This window comes from Oncorhynchus clarkii, chromosome 28, assembly GCF_045791955.1.
Source record: "Oncorhynchus clarkii lewisi isolate Uvic-CL-2024 chromosome 28, UVic_Ocla_1.0, whole genome shotgun sequence".
NCBI lineage: Eukaryota > Metazoa > Chordata > Actinopteri > Salmoniformes > Salmonidae > Oncorhynchus > Oncorhynchus clarkii.
The window spans coordinates 46467613-46491251 of NC_092174.1; the positions used below are offsets into that span (position 1 = coordinate 46467613).

The following is a 23639-nucleotide window of genomic DNA, read 5'->3' on the forward strand; positions in this document are numbered from 1 at the left end:
GAATGCTGAGCCTACGTGTTAGAGAGGAGTGTGTAAGTATTTCACTCTCATCCAGAACTCAGATTGGAAGGCGTGGGCTTACTTGAGAAATCTTGTTGTAATAAATATATAGCACAAATTCTTCATTCACAAAACCAATTTACACCGAGAGGAACATTTTTCTGGAACATGCTTATTCCTGACATTGTCTGGAAAAATGTATGTTTGAGGCCTTACAAATATTGTATACCAAACAAAGTTAAGGAAGTGCACTTTAAAATGTTTACATAAGATACATCCATGTAATTCTATGTCATCCAAATTTGTGGCTGTTGATATCTGCGCTTTCTCTGAAAAAAAAAAAAGTAGGTGAGAATCTCTCACTTACTCTTTGAATGTAAATGTGTGTCAGAATTTTGGGAAAACCTTGCAAACGTATTTACCAAAATGAACACTACCCATGTTTCTGACATGAAGGATATAACATGTTACTATTGCAGTGATAACAAGACCATTGAAATGATTGTGATTTTTATTTTATTTCTTGTTGCCAATTACTTTATAAAAACAAACAAAAATTCCAAATTCTATACCAAAATTCTATACCAAAATTCCAAAATTCTATTCCAAAATTCCAAAATTCTATTCCAAAATTCCAAAATTCTATTCCAAAATTACACCATTTTCTGATTTGAATTGAACTTATTATAACATTTAATGAATAACAAGAATAACATCATTATAATAATGTTTTTTTCAGAGTGAATATACTAAGACTGTTTATCTTCTTTTATTACTTTCATATATGTTTTTTTTTGGGGGGGGGGTGTTTGTGTTTTCTTGTTAATACCTGCGTTCTGTTTTGTATGATGCAACAATGTAAATTGTTGTTCGGTGTTTTTAATTTTTTAAATATATATATAAAAATTAAAAATGATTTCACTCTCAGATTCTAAGAGGCTAGAAAGTGTGGGGTGTGTCATGTATGCTAGAATGGAGGTGTAAAAACGACAGCTGCATACGCATATTAGCGATTACATATAGCATACCTTGCAGTACAATCTTCTCTCAAAACAGTTATACAATGTGCTCTGCAATAAGATAACCAGAGTTTGATTTCTAAACCAGATGAGTTTCTAAACCAGATGAGTTCTCCAATAGCAGCTGCCCAATACCATGGTGGTCATGGATAACAAAAGCGAGAAACGGTAATTAATTAGTCAAATAAATCATCACAGCAAAGGAATGTAGTTTGGAAGAGGGAGAATGACGCTGGGAGAAGGGACGTGGAGCTGGATCAACAACGTGAGATGAGGACTACACAAGGTGGAGCTGGATCAACAACGTGAGATGAGGACTACACAAGGTGGAGCTGGATCAACAACGTGAGATGAGGACTACACAAGGTGGAGCTGGATCAACAACGTGAGATGAGGACTACACAAGGTGGAGCTGGATCAACAACGTGAGATGAGGACTACACAAGGTGGAGCTGGATCAACAACGTGAGATGAGGACTACACAAGGTGGAGCTGGATCAACAACGTGAGATGAGGACTACACAAGGTGGAGCTGGATCAACAACGTGAGATGAGGACTACACAAGGTGGAGCTGGATCAACAACGTGAGATGAGGACTACACAAGGTGGAGCTGGATCAACAACGTGAGATGAGGACTACACAAGGTGGAGCTGGATCAACAACGTGAGATGAGGACTACACAAGGTGGAGCTGGATCAACAACGTGAGATGAGGACTACACAAGGTGGAGCTGGATCAACAACGTGAGATGAGGACTACACAAGGTGGAGTGATGAGGACTACACAAGGTGGAGCTGGATGATGAGATGAGCTGGATCAACAACGTGGACTGAGGACTACACAAGGTGGAGCTGGATCAACAACGTGAGATGAGGACTACACAAGGTGGAGCTGGATCAACAACGTGAGATGAGGACTACACAAGGTGGAGCTGGATCAACAACGTGAGATGAGGACTACACAAGGTGGAGCTGGATCAACAACGTGAGATGAGGACTACACAAGGTGGAGCTGAGATGAGGACTACAACAAGAGATGAGGGAGCTGGATCAACAACGTGAGATGAGGACTACACAAGGTGGAGCTGGATCAACAACGTGAGATGAGGACTACACAAGGTGGAGCTGGATCAACAACGTGAGATGAGGACTACACAAGGTGGAGCTGGATCAACAACGTGAGATGAGGACTACACAAGGTGGAGCTGGATCAACAACGTGAGATGAGGACTACACAAGGTGGAGCTGGATCAACAACGTGAGATGAGGACTAGAAGTCGGGGCCAGCAAGGTGGAGCAGGATCAACAACGTGAGATGAGGACTAGAAGTCGGGGCCAGCAAGGTGGAGCTGGATCAACAACGTGAGATGAGGACTACACAAGGTCGAGCTGGCCAGCAAGGTGGAGCTGGACTCAACAACGTGAGATGAGGACTAACAACGTCGGGGACTACACAAGGTGGAGCTGGATCAACAACGTGAGATGAGGACTACACAAGAAGCTGGTCAACAACGGGGCCAGCAAGGTGGAGCTGGATCAACAACGTGAGATGAGGACTAGAAACGTCGGGGCCAGCAAGGTGGAGCTGGATCAACAACGTGAGATGAGGACTAGAAGTCGGGGCCAGCAAGGTGGAGCTGGATCAACAACGTGAGATGAGGACTAGAAGTCGGGGCCAGCAAGGTGGAGCTGGATCAACAACGTGAGATGAGGACTAGAAGTCGGGGCCAGCAAGGTGGAGCTGGATCAACAACGTGAGATGAGGACTAGAAGTCGGGGCCAGCAAGGTGGCGCTGGATCAACAACGTGAGATGAGGACTAGAAGTCGGGGCCAGCAAGGTGGAGCTGGATCAACAACGTGAGATGAGGACTAGAAGTCGGGGCCAGCAAGGTGGAGCAGGATCAACAACGTGAGATGAGGAATAGAAGTCGGGGCCAGCAAGGTGGAGCTGGATCAACAACGTGAGATGAGGACTAGAAGTCGGGGCCAGCAAGGTGGAGCAGGATCAACAACGTGAGATGAGGAATAGAAGTCGGGGCCAGCAAGGTGGAGCTGGATCAACAACGTGAGATGAGGACTAGAAGTCGGGGCCAGCAAGGTGGAGCTGGATCAACAACGTGAGATGAGGACTAGAAGTCGGGGCCAGCAAGGTGGAGCTGGATCAACAACGTGAGATGAGGACTAGAAGTCGGGGCCAGCAAGGTGGAGCAGCTGGATCAACAACGTGAGATGAGGACTAGAAGTCGGGGCCAGCAAGGTGGAGCTGGATCAACAACGTGAGATGAGGACTAGAAGTCGGGGCCAGCAAGGTGGAGCTGGATCAACAACGTGAGATGAGGACTAGAAGTCGGGGCCAGCAAGGTGGAGCTGGATCAACAACGTGAGATGAGGACTAGAAGTCGGGGCCAGCAAGGTGGAGCTGGATCAACAACGTGAGATGAGGACTAGAAGTCGGGGCCAGCAAGGTGGAGCTGGATCAACAACGTGAGATGAGGACTAGAAGTCGGGGCCAGCAAGGTGGAGCTGGATCAACAACGTGAGATGAGGACTAGAAGTCGGGGCCAGCAAGGTGGAGCTGGATCAACAACGTGAGATGAGGACTAGAAGTCGGGGCCAGCAAGGTGGAGCTGGATCAACAACGTGAGATGAGGACTAGAAGTCGGGGCCAGCAAGGTGGAGCTGGATCAACAACGTGAGATGAGGACTAGAAGTCGGGGCCAGCAAGGTGGAGCTGGATCAACAACGTGAGATGAGGACTAGAAGTCGGGGCCAGCAAGGTGGAGCTGGATCAACAACGTGAGATGAGGACTAGAAGTCGGGGCCAGCAAGGTGGAAGTCGGGGCCAGCAAGGTGGAGCTGGATCAACAACGTGAGATGAGGACTAGAAGTCGGGGCCAGCAAGGTGGAGCAGGATCAACAACGTGAGATGAGGACTAGAAGTCGGGGCCAGCAAGGTGGAGCAGGATCAACAACGTGAGATGAGGACTAGAAGTCGGGGCCAGCAAGGTGGAGCAGGATCAACAACGTGAGATGAGGACTAGAAGTCGGGGCCAGCAAGGTGGAGCTGGATCAACAACGTGAGATGAGGACTAGAAGTCTGGGCCAGCAAGGTGGAGCTGGATCAACAACGTGAGATGAGGACTAGAAGTCGGGGCCAGCAAGGTGGAGCTGGATCAACAACGTGAGATGAGGAATAGAAGTCGGGGCCAGCAAGGTGGAGCTGGATCAACAACGTGAGATGAGGACTAGAAGTCGGGGCCAGCAAGGTGGAGCTGGATCAACAACGTGAGATGAGGACTAGAAGTCGGGGCCAGCAAGGTGGAGCAGGATCAACAACGTGAGATGAGGACTAGAAGTCGGGGCCAGCAAGGTGGAGCTGGATCAACAACGTGAGATGAGGACTAGAAGTCGGGGCCAGCAAGGTGGAGCTGGATCAACAACGTGAGATGAGGAATAGAAGTCGGGGCCAACAGCGTGGAGCTGGATCAACAACGTGAGATGAGGACTAGAAGTCGGGGCCAGCAAGGTGGAGCTGGATCAACAACGTGAGATGAGGACTAGAAGTCGGGGCCAGCAAGGTGGAGCTGGATCAACAACGTGAGATGAGGAATAGAAGTCGGGGCCAGCAAGGTGGAGCAGGATCAACAACGTGAGATGAGGAATAGAAGTCGGGGCCAGCAAGGTGGAGCTGGATCAACAACGTGAGATGAGCTGGATCAACAACGTGAGATGATGAATAGAAGTCGGGGCCAGCAAGGTGGAGCTGGATCAACAACGTGAGATGAGGAATAGAAGTCGGGGCCAGCAAGGTGGAGCTGGATCAACAACGTGAGATGAGGAATAGAAGTCGGGGCCAGCAAGGTGGAGCAGGATCAACAACGTGAGATGAGGAATAGAAGTCGGGGCCAGCAAGGTGGAGCTGGATCAACAACGTGAGATGAGGACTAGAAGTCGGGGCCAGCAAAGTGGAGCTGGATCAACAACGTGAGATGAGGACTAGAAGTCGGGGCCAGCAAGGTGGAGCAGGATCAACAACGTGAGATGAGGACTAGAAGTCGGGGCCAGCAAGGTGGAGCTGGATCAACAACGTGAGATGAGGACTAGAAGTCGGGGCCAGCAAGGTGGAGCTGGATCAACAACGTGAGATGAGGACTAGAAGTCGGGGCCAGCAAGGTGGAGCAGGATCAACAACGTGAGATGAGGAATAGAAGTCGGGGCCAGCAAGGTGGCGCTGGATCAACAACGTGAGATGAGGAATAGAAGTCGGGGCCAACAAGGTGGCGCTGGATCAACAACGTGAGATGAGGACTAGAAGTCGGGGCCAGCAAGGTGGAGCTGGATCAACAACGTGAGATGAGGACTAGAAGTCGGGGCCAGCAAGGTGGAGCTGGATCAACAACGTGAGATGAGGAATAGAAGTCGGGGCCAGCAAGGTGGAGCTGGATCAACAACGTGAGATGAGGAATAGAAGTCGGGGCCAACAAGGTGGAGCTGGATCAACAACGTGAGATGAGGACTAGAAGTCGGGGCCAGCAAGGTGGAGCTAGGTCAACAACGTGAGATGAGGACTAGAAGTCGGGGCCAGCAACGTGGAGTAATCCAGAAACGTCAGTAGCGGTGGATAAATCACTGGGGAAGTCAAGTCAAGGGAAAAAGCCATATTACAACCTACGTGTTGTGATAATTGCGTTGTTTGCTCTATAACCTGTTAGTTCATATACCTTGACACCGTGATGTACAAGCCTAAAGACAGAGACAATAAGAAGACACTGGCAGAATAAATTCAATCACGCTTTTGTTTCATCACAGAACTGGAGAACAAGTCCACAAAGCGTATTGGATGTAAGAAACAGTTACGACAGCAGGGTCAAGCAAGTTAACGTTTACAATATTTTCGGACCACTAAATGACTAAACGATTTAGAACCACAGAGCGTTACAGGAAGTCACAAAGAAAACAGGAGCTGCCTCCGCCATTCCAGCACCTTTTCACCTCTGCTTAGTCTAATACAGTGACAACTAAAAGATACCCCCCCCCTACCAAAAAAAAAACTTTAGTCCAATCAACGTAAGCTAAATATGATGTGGCTGTCCATGGATCTGATTTCTCTCTCTCTCTCTCTCTCTCTGTGTGTGTGTGTGTGTGTGTGTGTGTGTGTGTGTGTGTGTGTGTGTGTGTGTGTGTGTGTGTGTGTGTGTGTGTGTGTGTGTGTGTGTGTGTGTGTGTGTGTGTGTGTGTGTGTGTGTGTGTGTGTGTGTGTGTGTGTGTGTGTGTGTGTGTGTGTGTGTGTGTGTGTGTGTGTGTGCGTGTCCGTGTCCGTGCAAGTAGAAAAGCATGTTGACCCGCCCGACTTGTAGAGAAACACCAATGCCCTCCTCCTCTCTTTCATGTTGACTCGCCCTACTTGTAGAGAAACACCAATGCCCTCCTCCTCTCTTTCATGTTGACTCGCCCTACTTGTAGAGAAACACCAATGCCCTCCTCCTCTCTTTCATGTTGACTCGCCCTACTTGTAGAGAAACACCAATGCCCTCCTCCTCTCTTTCATGTTGACTCGCCCTACTTGTAGAGAAACACCAATGCCCTCCTCCTCTCTTTCATGTTGACTCGCCCTACTTGTAGAGAAACACCAATGCCCTCCTCCTCTCTTTCATGTTGACTCGCCCTACTTGTAGAGAAACACCAATGCCCTCCTCCTCTCTTTCATGTTGACTCGCCCTACTTGTAGAGAAACACCAATGCCCTCCTCCTCTCTTTCATGTTGACTCGCCCTACTTGTAGAGAAACACCAATGCCCTCCTCCTCTCTTTCATGTTGACTCGCCCTACTTGTAGAGAAACACCAATGCCCTCCTCCTCTCTTTCATGTTGACTCGCCCTACTTGTAGAGAAACACCAATGCCCTCCTCCTCTCTTTCATGTTGACTCGCCCTACTTGTAGAGAAACACCAATGCCCTCCTCCTCTCTTTCATGTTGACTCGCCCTACTTGTAGAGAAACACCAATGCCCTCCTCCTCTCTTTCATGTTGACTCGCCCTACTTGTAGAGAAACACCAATGCCCTCCTCTCTTTCATGTTGACTCGCCCTACTTGTAGAGAAACACCAATGCCCTCCTCCTCTCTTTCATGTTGACTCACCCTACTTGTAGAGAAACACCAATGCCCTCCTCCTCTCTTTCATGTTGACTCGCCCTACTTGTAGAGAAACACCAATGCCCTCCTCCTCTCTTTCATGTTGACTCGCCCTACTTGTAGAGAAACACCAATGCCCTCCTCCTCTCTTTCATGTTGACTCGCCCTACTTGTAGAGAAACACCAATGCCCTCCTCTCTTTCATGTTGACTCGCCCTACATGTAGAGAAACACCAATGCCCTCCTCCTCTCTTTCATGTTGACTCACCCTACTTGTAGAGAAACACCAATGCCCTCCTCCTCTCTTTCATGTTGACTCGCCCTACTTGTAGAGAAACACCAATGCCCTCCTCCTCTCTTTCATGTTGACTCGCCCTACTTGTAGAGAAACACCAATGCCCTCCTCCTCTCTTTTATGTTGACTCGCCCTACTTGTAGAGAAACACCAATGCCCTCCTCCTCTCTTTCATGTTGACTCGCCCTACTTGTAGAGAAACACCAATGCCCTCCTCCTCTCTTTCATGTGAACACAACGGTCTATCACTCTGTCTAAAAGTACACACTATGTTGTCGTAGGCTACCTGGCTAAAATTCTTGTTCGCTAGTTATTTTAGCCTTCTACATATTGAACTTCCATCCTCTCAAACCAGGGGAACAATGTATGAATTAATGGTTGGATCAGAATTGCTGTTATAATCATTGGCCAGTATGGAAAGTTAAGTAAAACCACAAGTCCAAATCCCTATCTCCATCCATGGCTAATATAGGTAAGGGCCCATTTTAGCTAGCTAGTTAGCCACCCGAGGACAACAACGCAGCGAGATGCAACAATTCAAGTTGTTTCCGTCAATGACGTATGCTTTCAAAATAATTTGATAGGAGTGAAGCCAAATCCAAACTGGCTTCCGTTGACACTTTTTTTTTTTGGTGCGCCAGGACCAATCACAATTGAACTCAATGCTGATTGGTTGTTGTTTTATACTCTTTTTAAAAATATATATTTATCAAGGAGGCCAAATGCTCGCTGGCTTCCCTTGCATTCAGTGCTACGACGGCAACAATGTCATACTCTTTTGGACCAGACAGCATCAGATAGCTGGCCTACAGAGACAGAGGGGCACTGTTTGGCTCGGATGCTTTCTCTGGTGAGATGCGTTCGGCCTCCTGTGAATTGAAGGAACGTTATGAAACGCAGAGACGAAAGATAAATGTAAAAAAAGTTGAGGAAGCCTGGCTTCACTTGGCATCCATGACTACACGCCACTGATGAACTTCGAAGTTGAACAATCGCAAAGGAAGTAGAAACTGTTTATGAGGGAGCAAAGTTGGGAGAAGAGAAACGTTGGGAAAAAGACAGATCTGAGGAGGAATGGAGGGGGGGAAAGGGGAAGAAGAGAATGAGGAAAGCAGAGGTTGGATTGGAGGAATAAAAAAAATAAAAAATTGGAGTTTGGATGTCCAAGAAGATTGGTGTCAAGTGCAAACAGAGTGATCTATGCGCCAGACCGAGTTCTGGAGGTGAAATGAAAGTGGATGAGTTAAGTGAGGTGGAAGGGGTGGTGAAGAGCTCAGAACTCGGGCCTGGCATCAGTGGACATGATAAAGAAGAATCTGACTCATATTTTTGGAGAAAATAGACCTTTGCCTTTTGGCGGATTCATGTGTGGTTTCAGGGTGGGGGGGGGGGGAGTTGGCTGCAGTTGAATCCGTGAAGGTAACCTAGGTAACCTGTAGTGGACTTGTGATATTTGTTTGTGTTTCTTCTGACCAGCGGGAGTGGGCTCTCCTTGTCACGCAACTTTCTTGGTTTGCGGTTAGGAATAGGGCACAATTTGAAAGGAGTGATTTCTGGGATAGTGTGCAGGTGGAGCAATTGAAGTTGAAGACTCCTTGTGTTTTTGTGATGCCCACCGTTTGGTGCGAGGCAAACCCGGTGGTGAAACAGACGAGTCACTGTCAGTCGTTTTGAGTCAGTGTTTACCAACAAGGTCATGTTGGGATATAGCAGGTATCCTGTTTGAGCTTTTGTGCCGAATCCACTGCGGTGTTTCAGGTGCCACGTTTATGGTCCTGATGCAGCAGTTTGTTGGACGGAGATTCCAAGATGTGGGAAGAGTGCAGGAGGACATGGGATAGAGGATTGGGTAGTTTCTGTGGATACAGTTGTGTGTGTCAACTGCAGAAGTGCCCATGTTGCTGGGGGTTGGGAGTGTCTGGTGCAAGAGGCAGGTTGATGTGGCTAGAGTCAGAGTAGTGCAGAAGGTGTCGTATGCTGAGGCAGTGAAGAAAGTAGAGGAGGATGGGTCAAGGGTGAGAGTTCCTGAGAGGATCCCTGTGAGTAGTAGATATGTGCCAGCACAGAGGGAAACGAGTGATGTATGCTTCAGTAAGGTTGTCTTCTTAGCAATGGTTATCAACAGTAACGTAGAAATGGAACGTAAATCAGAGAAAATAGATGTTGCGGTGGCATCTGCAGAGAAGTATTTGGGCATACGAGATTTACTTTACCCGATAGCATTTTGTCAGATGGAGATCTCTCTCGAACTGCCACCAGCTGTCTACTACCTTCGGTACGGATAACGTGATTGGCAGACGTCATCAGCAGAGACGGTACCATGGATAGTACACACGTTTGATTTGGTTTACAGTTTAGTACCTGGCGGTGTTTGCCTGTCCATCTGAATTGAACATTGTCAACAAAAGGAAATGTATTCAGAAGAAATGCATATATGCAATATGTGAAAACCAGCTTCTCCATCGACAGAGATTGATCATCTCGAGAACTAAAGCAAATATCTTGCCACGACCCACCATCTAATATCTTCATAGAATTGTATATCAATAAATGTCTTTTTATTTATTTTATACCAATAATTGTATTTTTTATATCAATAATTTAGCATTTTTACGTCAATAATTAGAATTTTGATATAAACAATGGATTTATCAAAATGAAAATATATTTTTTATATCCAACTGCATTTTTTTAGATACATTTTTTGAATGATGATGACTTTCATGCAAGATGATCTTTTCTATTGCAAGTCTACACAAAATGTCTTCAAATTTTGCTGCCTTAAAATTACATCTAAAAAGGGATTACATTTTTATAGATCTACACAATTTACTCCTCTTTCTTCAAAGTGAAAGAAAAATTTGACAGGTTTTCCAAATTAATAAAAAGAAACAAAAAATTTAAATGTATTTATTGCGTATGTCTTCACCCCTCAGAGTTAATACCTAATGGAAGCATCTTTCGGCAGCCATTACAGATGTGAATCATTTTGAATAAGATTCTACTAACCTTGCACGATTCTTAGGGCAACATATCAATTTTTTTTTGTCAAAATTACTCAAGCTCAGTCAATTGCTTGTCACTGATGCTTGTCACTGATTTTCAAGCAGATTTAAGTCAGGAATGAGACGACGAGACCATTCAGGAAGACTCAACACCTCTTGGAAAGCTATTCTGGTGTGTCTTTGGCATTAGAATAAGTGTAATTGTTCAGCTGAAAAATACTCTATCGTTGGGTTAAGTTTTCAGAAGACAGCGGGTATTCTGTGTACATCGGTAGGAAAAAATCCAATTGAATAATTTTTTAAATTTAATTTTAAGGCAACAAAATGTGAAGACTGTCTCAATGCTCTCTCCTCCCAAATTATAGTTTTTAATAACGGTACATATGTTTTATATATAAAATATATATACAGTGCCTTGCGAAAGTATTCGGCCCCCTTGAACTTTGCGACCTTTTGCCACATTTCAGGCTTCAAACATAAAGATATAAAACTGTATTTTTTTGTGAAGAATCAACAACAAGTGGGACACAATCATGAAGTGGAACGACATTTATTGGATATTTCAAACTTTTTTAACAAATCAAAAACTGAAAAATTGGGCGTTGAAAAATACTCTATCGTTGGGTTAAGTTTTCAGAAGACAGCGGGTATTCTGTGTACATCGGTAGGAAAAAAATCCAATTGAATAATTTTTTTACATTTAATTTTAAGGCAACAAAATGTGAAGACTGTGTCTCAATGCTCTCTCCTCCCAAATTTATAGTTTTTAATATCGATACATATGTTTAATATATAATTATTGATATCGAAAATGTAATTGATTATAAAAATATTGACATAAAAAAATTGTGAATAAGCAGAACCAGTCAAGTTTAGATACACCTACTCATTCCAGGGGTATTCTTTATTTGTACTATTTTCTACATTGTAGAATACTAGTGAAGACATCAAAACTATGAAATAACACATATGGAATCATGTAGTAACCAACAAAGTGATAAACACATCAAAAATAGTCCAAATAAAATACAGATTCAGGTTCTTCCCTGTTTGCTGAACCTGTCAGATAGAAACGGACATTTTCCTTGTTTGCAGTAATGACAACACCCCTGGGGCCTATTCATTATGGAAACCATTTTAAGAAACCAAACGGAAGCAAACAGAGCAAAACAAGAGTTTTTATTGGACAAATTCAGGTTGGTCCCTCCCCGTTTCTTTCCGTTTGCTTCCGATTTTAAGAAACGTTTTGCAACAGAATCGACACAATGAACACGCCCCTGGCCCAGCGTTTTCACAATGAGGGGATTCGATTATCTGTCCCGGGTTACTTCCCGAAGGACTTTCCACCGAATGAAAAGTGATTGCATGCATGACTCAGCGTGAGCCAGATGCCCCGTTCAAAGCCCAGAGAGAAATCGGCTCCAAAACAAAAGTGGCATAGTGTTAATTAAGGAGGAGGTTGTTGTTTCAGGAATACAGAATAGTCTGTCTCTGTCTGTGTGTCTGTCTGTCTGTCTGTGTGTTTGGTATAGTGTTTAGCTTAATTAAGGGGGAGGTTGTTGCTTCAGGAATACAAAATACACTGTACTGTCTGACTCTGTCTGTACTGTCTCTCTGAATGTACTGTCTCTCTGAATGTCTGTCTGGCTGTACTGTCTGGCTGTACTGTCTCTCTGAATGTCTGTACTGTCTGTCTGTCTGTCTCTCGGAATGTCTGCACTGTTTGTCTGTGCTGTCTGGCTGTACGGTCTGTCTGTACTGTCTCTCTGGCTGGCTGTACTGTCTCTCTGTCTCTGTACTGTCTGTCTGTACTGTCTACTGTCTACTGTCTGTCTGTACTGTCTGTCTGTCTGTCTGTCTGTCTGTCTGTCTGTCTGTCTGTCTGTCTGTCTGTCTGTCTCAGCCTAGCATTCATGGTTCTGAATAGAGGAACCTACAACCGGAAGTTAGGAGAATTAACGTGGCAGGTTAGGAGAATTTATTCGTCAGGTTAGGGGAATTAGGTTAAGGTTAGGGGAATTAGGTTAAGGTTAGGGGAATTAGGTTAAGGTTAGGGGAATTAGGTTAAGGTTAGGGGAATTAGGTTAGGGTTAGGGGAATTAGGTTAGGGTTAGGGGAATTAGGTTAGGGTTAGGGGAATTAGGTTAGGGTTAGGGGAATTAGGTTAGGGTTAGGGGAATTAGGTTAGGGTTAGGGGAATTAGGTTAAGGTTAGGGGAATTAGGTTAAGGTTAGGAGAATTAGGTTAAGGTTAGGAGAATTAGGTTAGGATTAGCTAAAATTCTCTCCTTAACCTGCTATGAAAAAGTCACTATCGATTGTAGCTGTTCTTCGTCTAGTCACAACTAGCCTACCGATGCCCCTCATACAGAATATCTCTGAAAATAATGTGATCAACAGACCAGGGCCCGCTCAGCCAATGAAAAGGTGGGAGTGCCATGTTGAGTGTTTTGATTGGCTCCCTTGGCACTAAGCAGGCTGTGGAAGGGACACCAAAGCAGGCATTAGGGGTGTGGCCAGAGTGTAGGCACAAGGCACTGCTCCAATGCCTGAAGCTTTCTGTAGTTGTCTGTGCCTGGCCACACTTCTAGTCTCTCCCCTCCTCTAGCCTTGGATGATAGACAAATCAAATCAGTGGAGTGACTGCCTGGCCTGGCCTCACCTCTAAATCTCTTTCTCTCCAGTCAGATAGACAGACAGACGTACTGTAGATAGAGCTATCAACGATGGTGGTCCCTGGCTCTCAACACATAGAGGACAAGATGTACCATCCTCCGGAGGGTTTGCAGAAGGATGCTCATGTGCCTGACTTCAACTGTTATCTGGAACTTTACAAGAAGTCTATTGAGGAGCCGGACGGTAGGTTAAGAAGGCTGTTAGCCGTGCTTGTTAGTCGCAGAATAACTGAAGACTCATCTGCAATACACTGTACTGTCTCTGTCTCTGTCTCTGTCTGCGTGCTCTGAACAAAATCTGTATGTCCTTTTTCTTGTAGCATTCTGGAAAGAGGTCGCTAGTGATTTCTATTGGAAGAAACCTCCTACGGGTCAGATTCTGCAGTATAACTTCGACGTGACCAAAGGGAACATCTATGTGAAATGCATGGAGGGAGCCACAACTAACATGTGTTACAACGTCCTGGACAGGAACGTGAAGGACAAGAACCTTGGTGAACGAGTGGCGTTCTACTGGTAAGTTGCATTTGACTGTTTCTACTTGTTCAGAAAAAGTTGAAGTGGAATAAGACATTTTGAGCCACCGTCTGTAGCATACAAGTCTCCCTGGCGCGCCCCAGTACGGGACAGGAAGTCCTCTAGACACTACGGACCTGCTATTCATTCAGTATCTACATCAACACCCTGGCTTAGTGTGTGGCTGTGTGTGTGTGGCTGTGTGTGTGTGGCTGTGTGTGTGTGGCTGTGTGTGTGTGGCTGTGTGTGTGTGGCTGTGTGTGTGGCTGTGGCTGAGCTTTTCATGTCATAAGTGACCAAATATTTACTTTGTCAATGTGTGAAATCTAACTTCTCAGACAAGTAATACCTGTTTCTCAGAGTGCCAGGGCTGAGATGGGGGTGTTAGTTACCTGTTGGTCTCAGTATACATTAACCTAACACCTGACATCAGAGTCAGAAGATAAGCTGTTTTAACGGCAGGTAGCCTAGTGGTTAGAGTGTAGGGACGGCAGGTAGCCTAGTGGTTAGAGAGTAGGGACGGCAGGTAGCCTAGTGGTTAGAGTGTAGGGACGGCAGGTAGCCTAGTGGTTAGAGCGTAGGGGCGGCAGGTAGCCTAGTGGTTAGAGTGGTGGGGCGGCAGGTAGCCTAGTGGTTAGAGTGTAGGGACGGCAGGTAGCCTAGTGTTTAGAGTGGTGGGGCGGCAGGTAGCCTAGTGGTTAGAGTGGTGGGGCGGCAGGTAGCCTAGTGGTTAGAGTGTAGGGGCGGCAGGTAGCCTAGTGGTTAGAGTGTAGGGGGCAGGTAGCCTAGTGGTTAGAGTGGAGGGGCGGCAGGTAGCCTAGTGGTTAGAGAGTAGGGACGGCAGGTAGCCTAGTGGTTAGAGAGTAGGGACGGCAGGTAGCCTAGTGGTTAGAGTGTAGGGACGGCAGGTAGCCTAGTGGTTAGAGCGTAGGGGCGGCAGGTAGCCTAGTGGTTAGAGTGGTGGGGCGGCAGGTAGCCTAGTGGTTAGAGTGTAGGGGGCAGGTAGCCTAGTGGTTAGAGTGGTGGGGCGGCAGGTAGCCTAGTGGTTAGAGTGTAGGGGCGGCAGGTAGCCTAGTGGTTAGAGTGTAGGGGGCAGGTAGCCTAGTGGTTAGAGTGGAGGGGCGGCAGGTAGCCTAGTGGTTAGAGTGGAGGGGCGGCAGGTAGCCTAGTGGTTAGAGTGGAGGGGCGGCAGGTAGCCTAGTGGTTAGAGTGGTGGGGCGGCAGGTAGCCTAGTGGTTAGAGTGGAGGGGCGGCAGGTAGCCTAGTGATTAGAGTGGAGGGGCGGCAGGTAGCCTAGTGGTTAGAGTGGAGGGGCGGCAGGTAGCCTAGTGGTTAGAGTGGAGGGGCGGCAGGTAGCCTAGTGGTTAGAGTGGAGGGGCGGCAGGTAGCCTAGTGGTTAGAGCGTTGGGTCAGTAACCTAAAGGTTGCTGGATCAAATCCCCGAGCTGACAAGGAAAAAAATCTGTCGTTCTGCCCCTGAACAAGCTCCGGTAGGCCGTCATTGTAAATAAGAATTTGTTCTTTAACTGACTTGCCTAGTTAAATACATGGTCAATTTTTTTTTTATTTTTTTTAATAAACTTTCTTTAAATGTTTTACTTATTTTTTTTCAAAAACTGGCAATTTTGTTTTTTTGTCTCTTTGCATTTTAAAGTGCAGACTTTAATTTCAATTCATTTTCATTGTTTAGCAATTACAGCACGTTTTGTACACAGTCCACCCATTTTAGGGGACCAAAGGTATTGGGACAAATTCACTTGTATGTGTATTAAAGTAGTCTTGAAGTTCAGTATTTGGTCCCATATTCCCATAGCACGCAATGATTACATCAAGTTTGTGACTCTACAAACTTGTTGGATGAATTTGCTGTTTGTTTTGGTTGTGTTTCAGGTTATTTTGTGCCCAATAGAAATTAATGGTAAATAATGTATTGTGTCATTTAGGAGTCACTTTTTATTCTAAATAAGAATAGAATAGGTTTCTGAACACTTCTACATTTAATGTGGATGCTACCATGGTTACGGATAAGCCTGAATGAAAATGCGAAAATTAGACACTACAAATACTGTATCATGTATCAACTGATGTGCTACCCTCCCCTGTTATTGTAATGGTGAGAGGCTAGCATGTCTTGGAGATATGCTCCCCTCCCCTGTTATTGTAATGGTGAGAGATTAGCATGTCTTGGAGATATGCTACCCTCCCCTGTTATTGTAATGGTGAGAGGAATGGTTGGAGGAATGACATTTGTGTGTCTTAATTATTTATTTTTTTAACAATTCATTCAGGACTATCCGTAATCATGGTAGCATGGTAGCAGTTTTCAGTGACGATTGCAAAAAAAAAAAACTCAAAATAATTGTCAGAATTTTCCTTGAAACTGAAATCACCATTATAAGTGACACTTCAGATGACGACGTAACGACAGAATACGGACCGTTTTTGGATTACAGCTGAGATCCACGACCAGACAGCCTTTATCTGGCTAGTGCTTTCACATTACTCACCGACAAGGGGCTTTCACGCCTGATAGAAGAAATTGTGTACATTCTTGGAAATCACTCACGTGATATGACATGGTAACGATAGAATATGGTTGTGTGTGTTATACCTGCAGGTCCTAGACTAAACATGCTAAGTCTGGTCACCAGCCTGTCGTCAGACCACTGTAAAACACTGGTGCCAGGTGCCACTCTTGTTACGGGAATTGAGACGCTGCCTTGATACTGTCACTGGCCTGTTCTCAATCATTGTACTATCCAGATAGCTGTACGGTTAGCTGTAAGGTTAGCTGTAGCGTTAGCTGTTTATTTTACCTTTATTTAACTCGGCAAGTCAGTTAAGAACAAATTCTTATTTTCAATGACGGCCAGTGGGTTAACTGCCTGTTCAGGGGCAGAACGACAGATTTGTACCTTGTCAGCTCGGGGGTTTGAACTTGCAACCTTCCGGTTACTAGTCCAACGCTCTAACCTCTAGGCTACCCTGCCTCCCCAAGCTGTAAGGTTAGCTGTAGCTGTACGGTTAGCTGTAGCTGTACGGTTAGCTGTAGCTGTACGGTTAGCTGTAGCTGTACGGTTAGCTGTAGCTGTACGGTTAGCTGTACGGTTAGCTGTAGCTGTACGGTTAGCTGTAGCTGTACGGTTAGCTGTAGCTGTAAGGTTAGCTGTAGCTGTACGGTTAGCTGTACGGTTAGCTGTAAGGTTAGCTGTACGGTTAGCTGTAAGGTTAGCTGTAGCTGTAAGGTTAGCTGTAGCTGCAAGGTTAGCTGTAAGGTTAGCTGTAGCTATACGGTTAGCTGTAAGGTTAGCTGTAGCTGTACGGTTAGCTGTAAGGTTAGCTGAATGCTTGAGATGGTCATTTCTGTGTCTTCAGCATGCAGTCAGACTGAGGCCTTGTCTTCCTGGCCAGCTTCACAGTCATTGGTCTGCTTTCTGTGTCTTCAGCATGCAGTCAGACTGATGCCTAGTCTTCCTGGCCAGCTTCACAGTCATTGGTCTGCTCTTGATCGTTGTATTATCTGGGTATCTTTAACAGTTATTAATGCCGTACTAGGTAACACAGTCAGCCACGTCTCTTCGTCGTGCACATAGCTGACATTAACATCATCAGCTATCTACAGTACAACAGGTGAGGTCAGATCCAAGCTTTACCCAGGCAGACTGCCATGGTAACTGGGTCGGGGGCTTGGGAGTTGAGACAGACTTGTGCAACAGTGTGCCACATAACTAAACAAGCAGACAGACCGACATCGGACAAGCATTCAAACCCGAATATAGACTGAACAAGCTGCTAAAGGAGAACATCCTGTCTATCTGAGGAAACGACAGGATGCATTGCTACATTTTTGGACTGAAATTACAGAAGTTGTGTTTTATACATGACGCAACCTGAGGACTGAGGAGAAGTCATTGGAAAGTTTAAAACAAAAGTCTGGATTTGAACGTAATGGCACTTGGGGTTAGTCCAAAATGACACAATAAGGGAATAGGTGTCCTCTTCAGGTGTGTCTTCTAACTGACTGTGATGAATGACAACATGACCTGAATTGTTGACTCGGATAAAAAAAAGGCTCGATGTTTTTATATTGTATTGATTCAGATAAAGGCTTGATGTTTTTTTTAAATGTCTTCTCTAGGGAGGGGAACTCACCTGATCACCACGAGGCCATCACCTACGGTCAGCTGCTTGGACAGGTGTGCAGGTGTTCCAACACTCTGAAGCAGATGGGTAAGATGGTACACCTCAGTGTGGCATATGAAAGAAATAGGCTAGCTTACCACTTTTTCCCAATTTACTGCCCTTGTGAAGAACATTCATAAATGGTGGCGCTTTTCTTTAGAAATGTTTTAAATACTCAGCTTCCCCGTCAAAACCAGCACAACATCACCCTTTAACTTAACATTATCATATAGAGCTAAATACCATATATGTATATCTATCTCCTCCACCATTTTGTCTTCTGGCGTGTGTTACAGGAGTGAGGAAGGGAGACAGGGTGGCCATCTACCTCCCTATGATTCCAGAGCTGGTGTACACCATGCTGGCCTGCACCAGGATAGGAGCTGTCCACTCCATCGTGGTCAGTGCAGGGATTGACATTATGGGTTGACCTATTGCCCCGAGGGGGGGGGGGGGGGGGGAGTTTTTGTATCTCATAGCAATCTCAATGGTGAACAAATGAGAAGAGAAGAGATGAAGTGGAACAGAAATCAATCCCGGGTTTATTCCAAGTTGCAACAGGGAGACACCACCCAGCACAGAAACAGAGGAAAATGTCTAACTGGTCTTCTCTGAGAAGGTCCCCCCGTATATCCTAATCAGTAGAAGACTGTTCAAACAAAAAGACACACACACACACACACACACACACACACACAAGTGTTTTACAGACGACAATAACAATCAGTGTCCTCTGTCCTTGTGCCTTCAGTCTGGCGTCAATCACTATCAACAGATGTGAGTTTAAATCCAGAACATAGTCTCTAGTCTTGTGACCAGTGTTAAAAACCACACTGGACATCATACGTATTACAGAAAGACAGAAATATAGAACGATGCTAAACATTCTGTTAATCACCTTTAAATTGAATATGAACTTCACCTGGGCTCCCGAGTGGCGCAGCGGTCTAAGGAACTGCGTCACTACAGGTCCCTGGTTCGAATCCAGGCTGTATCACAACCGGCTGTGATTGGGAGTCCCATAGGGCAGCGCACAATTTGCCCAGCGTCATCCGGGTTTCGCAGGCGGTGATTTGGAGTCCCATAGGACGGCGCACAATTTGCCCAGCGTCGTCCAGGTTAGGCCGGGTTTAGGCCATCATTGTAAATAAGAATTCGTTTTTTTTAACTGACTTGCCTAGTTAAATAAATAAAATAATATCGTAAATATTTCCATTACACAAGCGAACTGAGCAGTCGTGCTAGTTGAGCTAGCCCTGCTCTCCCATTGGACAGGCAATTTATTGTTATTTCGTTTTTATAGTGAAAACACCCAAACTGGAAAGAATTCCAGTAGCCTAAAACTGATATTTCCAGTTCCTCCCCATTTTGTTTAAGTGAAAGACAGACAATTTATGACAGTCAGACAAGTTGAGCTTTTTTACTGATAACTAAAATACAAAGAATTCCAGTACGGATCTTTCTGGCAATATATGTCGTTTCTGAGTGTAAATAGCTCGGTTACATTTTCGGCTAAGTGATCATAATCTTCGAGCAAACACCCCCCCTGGCTCCCTATTCCCTACATAGTGCCCCATAATGGCACCCTATTCCCTACATAGTGCACTACTTTTAACCAGAGCCTCTGATCAAAAGTAGTGCACTATGTTGGGAACATGTTTTCCGTTTTGGGACGCTGCCGGGGAGGTGTAATGTCATGGCTGTTCCTCTCAGAGAATCCAGGCGAGTCCTTATCCAGCCCAGGGGGGGGGGGGGGGGGGGGGGCTTTAAAATGTGGACCAGCCACACTAGAACTGTCAGCATGCTATTTGGGCCAGGATCATAGCAAGAATACATGTATAGTAATTTTAGCAGCAAGCTGAGCCAGACACTATTTCGGTCATAACTTCTGCGTCTCAAGTAGAGTTTATAGCCTTGTAGTTGAACAATACCTCATGTCTTGTGTGTCCCCAAGGTTATTTTTAATGTAGTACGCAGGACTATATTTAGACCTATTTTAAAGTGTAAGTGTCCCCCTTCCTGCTGGACCATTGTTCTATGAGCTGTCTTAATGTTTTATGATTCACGAACGGGACATAAGAGATTGTTGCCAATGTTTTGATTGTTTTTGGGGCGTTTGCAGTATCACTACTTCTATTCTGGTGTAGCATGATTTCTCATGTAGTTTGAAACAACAAGGCACATTTTTTTTTTTTTTTTTTTTTTTTAAAGTTTAGAAATGCTTTGGTATTCAATGCCATTTTGCTGAGTATAATTTTTAAACGATAGGGTCCAGAGTCCATCATGTCCTAAAATGTATTTCATATTAAAACGCTATGGTCACATTGAGAGGTAGGAAGACACTTTTTTTTAAATGTTAAACTGTGAACTATTTAACCGGGTCCAATGCAGAAGTGGCTTTTATTTTTTCTTTATTTTAAAGGAGCAGGCTTACAGTAAATGGTAAAGCTGTGTGCTTTGGCTAAAGTAGATCTGGGACCAGGCTAACTCTAACCTCAAATACTTTATATTTATATTGAACAAATGTTGATTCAATCGATCACAATGTTCTGTTAAATGACTCCATTAGATGTTGGCGTCTCGCCCTGTTATACATATTGTACAACCTCACTGAGTTGACCTGGTGTGTGTGTGTGTGTGTGTGTGTGTGTGTGTGTGTGTGTGTGTCTGTGTGTGTGTTCAGTTTGCAGGCTTCTCCGCTGAGTCTCTGTGTGAGAGGATCATGGATTCCCAGTGTAGTATCCTGGTGACTGCAGGTAAGATAGAGCCCTGGACATCAGCCACTCTAAATAAATTAAATGTAAAAAATTAATTGGTAGCACTGGTGCTCCCAACTTCAAAAAGTTAGGAGCACATCATAAAATCTAGGAGCACCAGAAGATGTATTTTGTTTTAATTGATTTGAGATATAGCATATTGGGTCTATATGAATTCTAGCTGCTTTTGAAGCTAGCCAGCCAGTTGTGCTCTAGAAACTAATATTTAACCCTGTAAAGACGCGTTTATTATAAAAACCAAGAATGTTTATACAAAAACCCTTTCATTGAAATGACAAAGAATACACGATTTCTACATTGGGTTAAAGCACTACCTATTGAGATGCTTTACATGGACAATTCTACACTGTCTCTTTAAGAGCATCACGTTTGTGAGTGACTACAGTATGTGCCAAGACATGAGTCATTCATTCATTGCTGTAATCATTGATCTTCTAAAGAAGATATCCCTTTTCTTTCTGTGCCCCCAAAAGTAACCCGATTTTGTTAGCTAGCCAGCTAATGAGGTTACATGACTTAACAAGGTGTACTGGTAAAGTAACCAGGTTGTTATAGCTAGCTAGCTAGCTAATGAGGTAACATGACTTAACAAGGTGTACTGGTAAAGTAACCAGGTTGTTATAGCTAGCTAGCTAATGAGGTAACATGACTTAACAAGGTGTACTGGTAAAGTAACCAGGTTGTTATAGCTAGCTAGCTAATGAAGTAACATGACTTAACAAGGTGTACTGGTAAAGTAACCCGATTGTTAGCTAGCTAGCTAATGAGGTTACATGACTTAACAAGGTGTACTGGTAAAGTAACCAGGTTGTTAGCTAGCTAGCTAATGAGGTAACATGACTTAACAAGGTGTACTGGTAAAGTAACCAGGTTGTTATAGCTAGCTAGCTAATGAAGTAACATGACTTAACAAGGTGTACTGGTAAAGTAACCAGGTTGTTGGCTAGCTAGCTAATGAGGTTACATGACTTAACAAGGTGTACTGGTAAAGTAACCAGGTTGTTAGCTAGCTAGCTAATGAGGTAACATGACTTAACAAGGTGTACTGGTAAAGTAACCCGGTTGTTAGCTAGCTAGCTAATGAGGTTACATGACTTAACAAGGTGTACTGGTAAAGTAACCCGGTTGTTAGCTAGCTAGCTAATGAGGTTACATGACTTAACAAGGTGTACTGGTAAAGTAACCAGGTTGTTAGCTAGCTAATGAGGTAACATGACTTAACAAGGTGTACTGGTAAAGTAACCCGGTTGTTAGCTAGCTAGCTAATGAGGTTACATGACTTAACAAGGTGTACTGGTAAAGTAACCAGGTTGTTAGCTAGCTAATGAGGTAACATGACTTAACAAGGTGTACTGGTAAAGTAACCAGGTTGTTAGCTAGCTAGCTAATGAGGTTACATGACTTAACAAGGTGTACTGGTAAAGTAACCAGGTTGTTATAGCTAGCTAGCTAATGAGGTAACATGACTTAACAAGGTGTAAACAAATGCCTGTGAGCAGCGAAATGGTTTATGAACAGGACCTAAAAACTCACTTTTTGATTCACCCGCCACTGTAGCAGTTAAATAAAAAATATCTACTAGCCACTCAAAATTCGTACCAGACAATATTTTTATTTGCCATAATAACACCACCACCAAAAACAACAACTTGTTTTTCCAGGTTTCGGATTTCCTCCAGTTTTTTCCCGACTCGGGTTTTCACTCTCAATCACACTTTTCTTATAGAAAAACAAACTAATTGGATGTTCTAAGTCCACAACTATGCTCAAACCACATCAGGAAACCACTTTTGAGGTCTGTGGAAGAAAATAAATATATATTTTGGTGGGTACTTGCACTTCTCAAAAGACAGGCGTTTGGCTGGCAGTGTTTCTGTTCTACATGCCCAATAGTAGAGTTTGCCAAACAAAACACCACTCAATTTGATACAAATCATCATGATATCATATTTAACCTGTACCCCCACACATTGACTTGGTACCGGTACCCCCTGTATATAGTCTCATTACTAACCAGTACCCCCACACATTGACTTGGTACCGGTACCCCCTGTATATAGTCTCATTACTAACCAGTACCCCCACACATTGACTTGGTACCGGTACCCCCTGTATACAGTCTCATTACTAACCAGTACCCCCACACATTGACTTGGTACCGGTACCCCCTGTATATAGTCTCATTACTAACCAGTACCCCCACACATTGACTTGGTACCGGTACCCCCTGTATATAGTCTCATTACTAACCAGTACCCCCACACATTGACTTGGTACCGGTACCCCCTGTATATAGTCTCATTACTAACCAGTACCCCCACACATTGACTTGGTACCGGTACCCCCTGTATATAGTCTCATTACTAACCAGTACCCCCACACATTGACTTGGTACCGGTACCCCCTGTATATAGTCTCATTACTAACCAGTACCCCCACACATTGACTTGGTACCGGTACCCCCTGTATACAGTCTCATTACTAACCAGTACCCCCACACATTGACTTGGTACCGGTACCCCCTGTATATAGTCTCATTACTAACCAGTACCCCCACACATTGACTTGGTACCGGTACCCCCTGTATATAGCCTCATTACTAACCTGTACCCCCACACATTGACTTGGTACCGGTACCCCCTGTATATAGTCTCATTACTAACCAGTACCCCCACACATTGACTTGGTACCGGTACCCCCTGTATATAGTCTCATTACTAACCAGTACCCCCACACATTGACTTGGTACCGGTACCCCCTGTATATAGTCTCATTACTAACCAGTAACCCACACATTGACTTGGTACCGGTACCCCCTGTATATAGTCTCATTACTAACCAGTACCCCCACACATTGACTTGGTTCCGGTACCCCCTGTATATAGTCTCATTACTAACCAGTACCCCCACACATTGACTTGGTACCGGTACCCCCTGTATATAGTCTCATTACTAACCAGTACCCCCACACATTGACTTGGTACCGGTACCCCCTGAATATAGTCTCATTACTAACCAGTACCCCCACACATTGACT

The 23639-nt window shown here is 44.7% G+C and overlaps 1 protein-coding gene across 4 annotated transcripts in view; it reads left to right on the forward strand.

Moving 5' to 3' along the window:
- LOC139387267 (acetyl-coenzyme A synthetase, cytoplasmic-like) overlaps positions 1-23639 on the forward strand; it is a 62296-nt gene that overhangs the window by 560 nt on the left and 38097 nt on the right. For 3 of the 4 annotated variants that reach the window (XR_011629147.1, XM_071133380.1, XM_071133381.1), the window contains exons 2-6: positions 13137-13311; positions 13448-13643; positions 17782-17873; positions 18122-18225; positions 20509-20581. Coding sequence is in view for 2 of the 4 variants with exons in the window: in XM_071133380.1 (XP_070989481.1) it covers positions 13179-13311; positions 13448-13643; positions 17782-17873; positions 18122-18225; positions 20509-20581 (598 nt within the window). In the remaining 2 variants the exon portion in view is untranslated. Of the gene's footprint in view, positions 1-13007; positions 13312-13447; positions 13644-17781; positions 17874-18121; positions 18226-20508; positions 20582-23639 lie in introns of those variants that run through there. The other variant, XR_011629146.1, reaches the window with a different exon arrangement.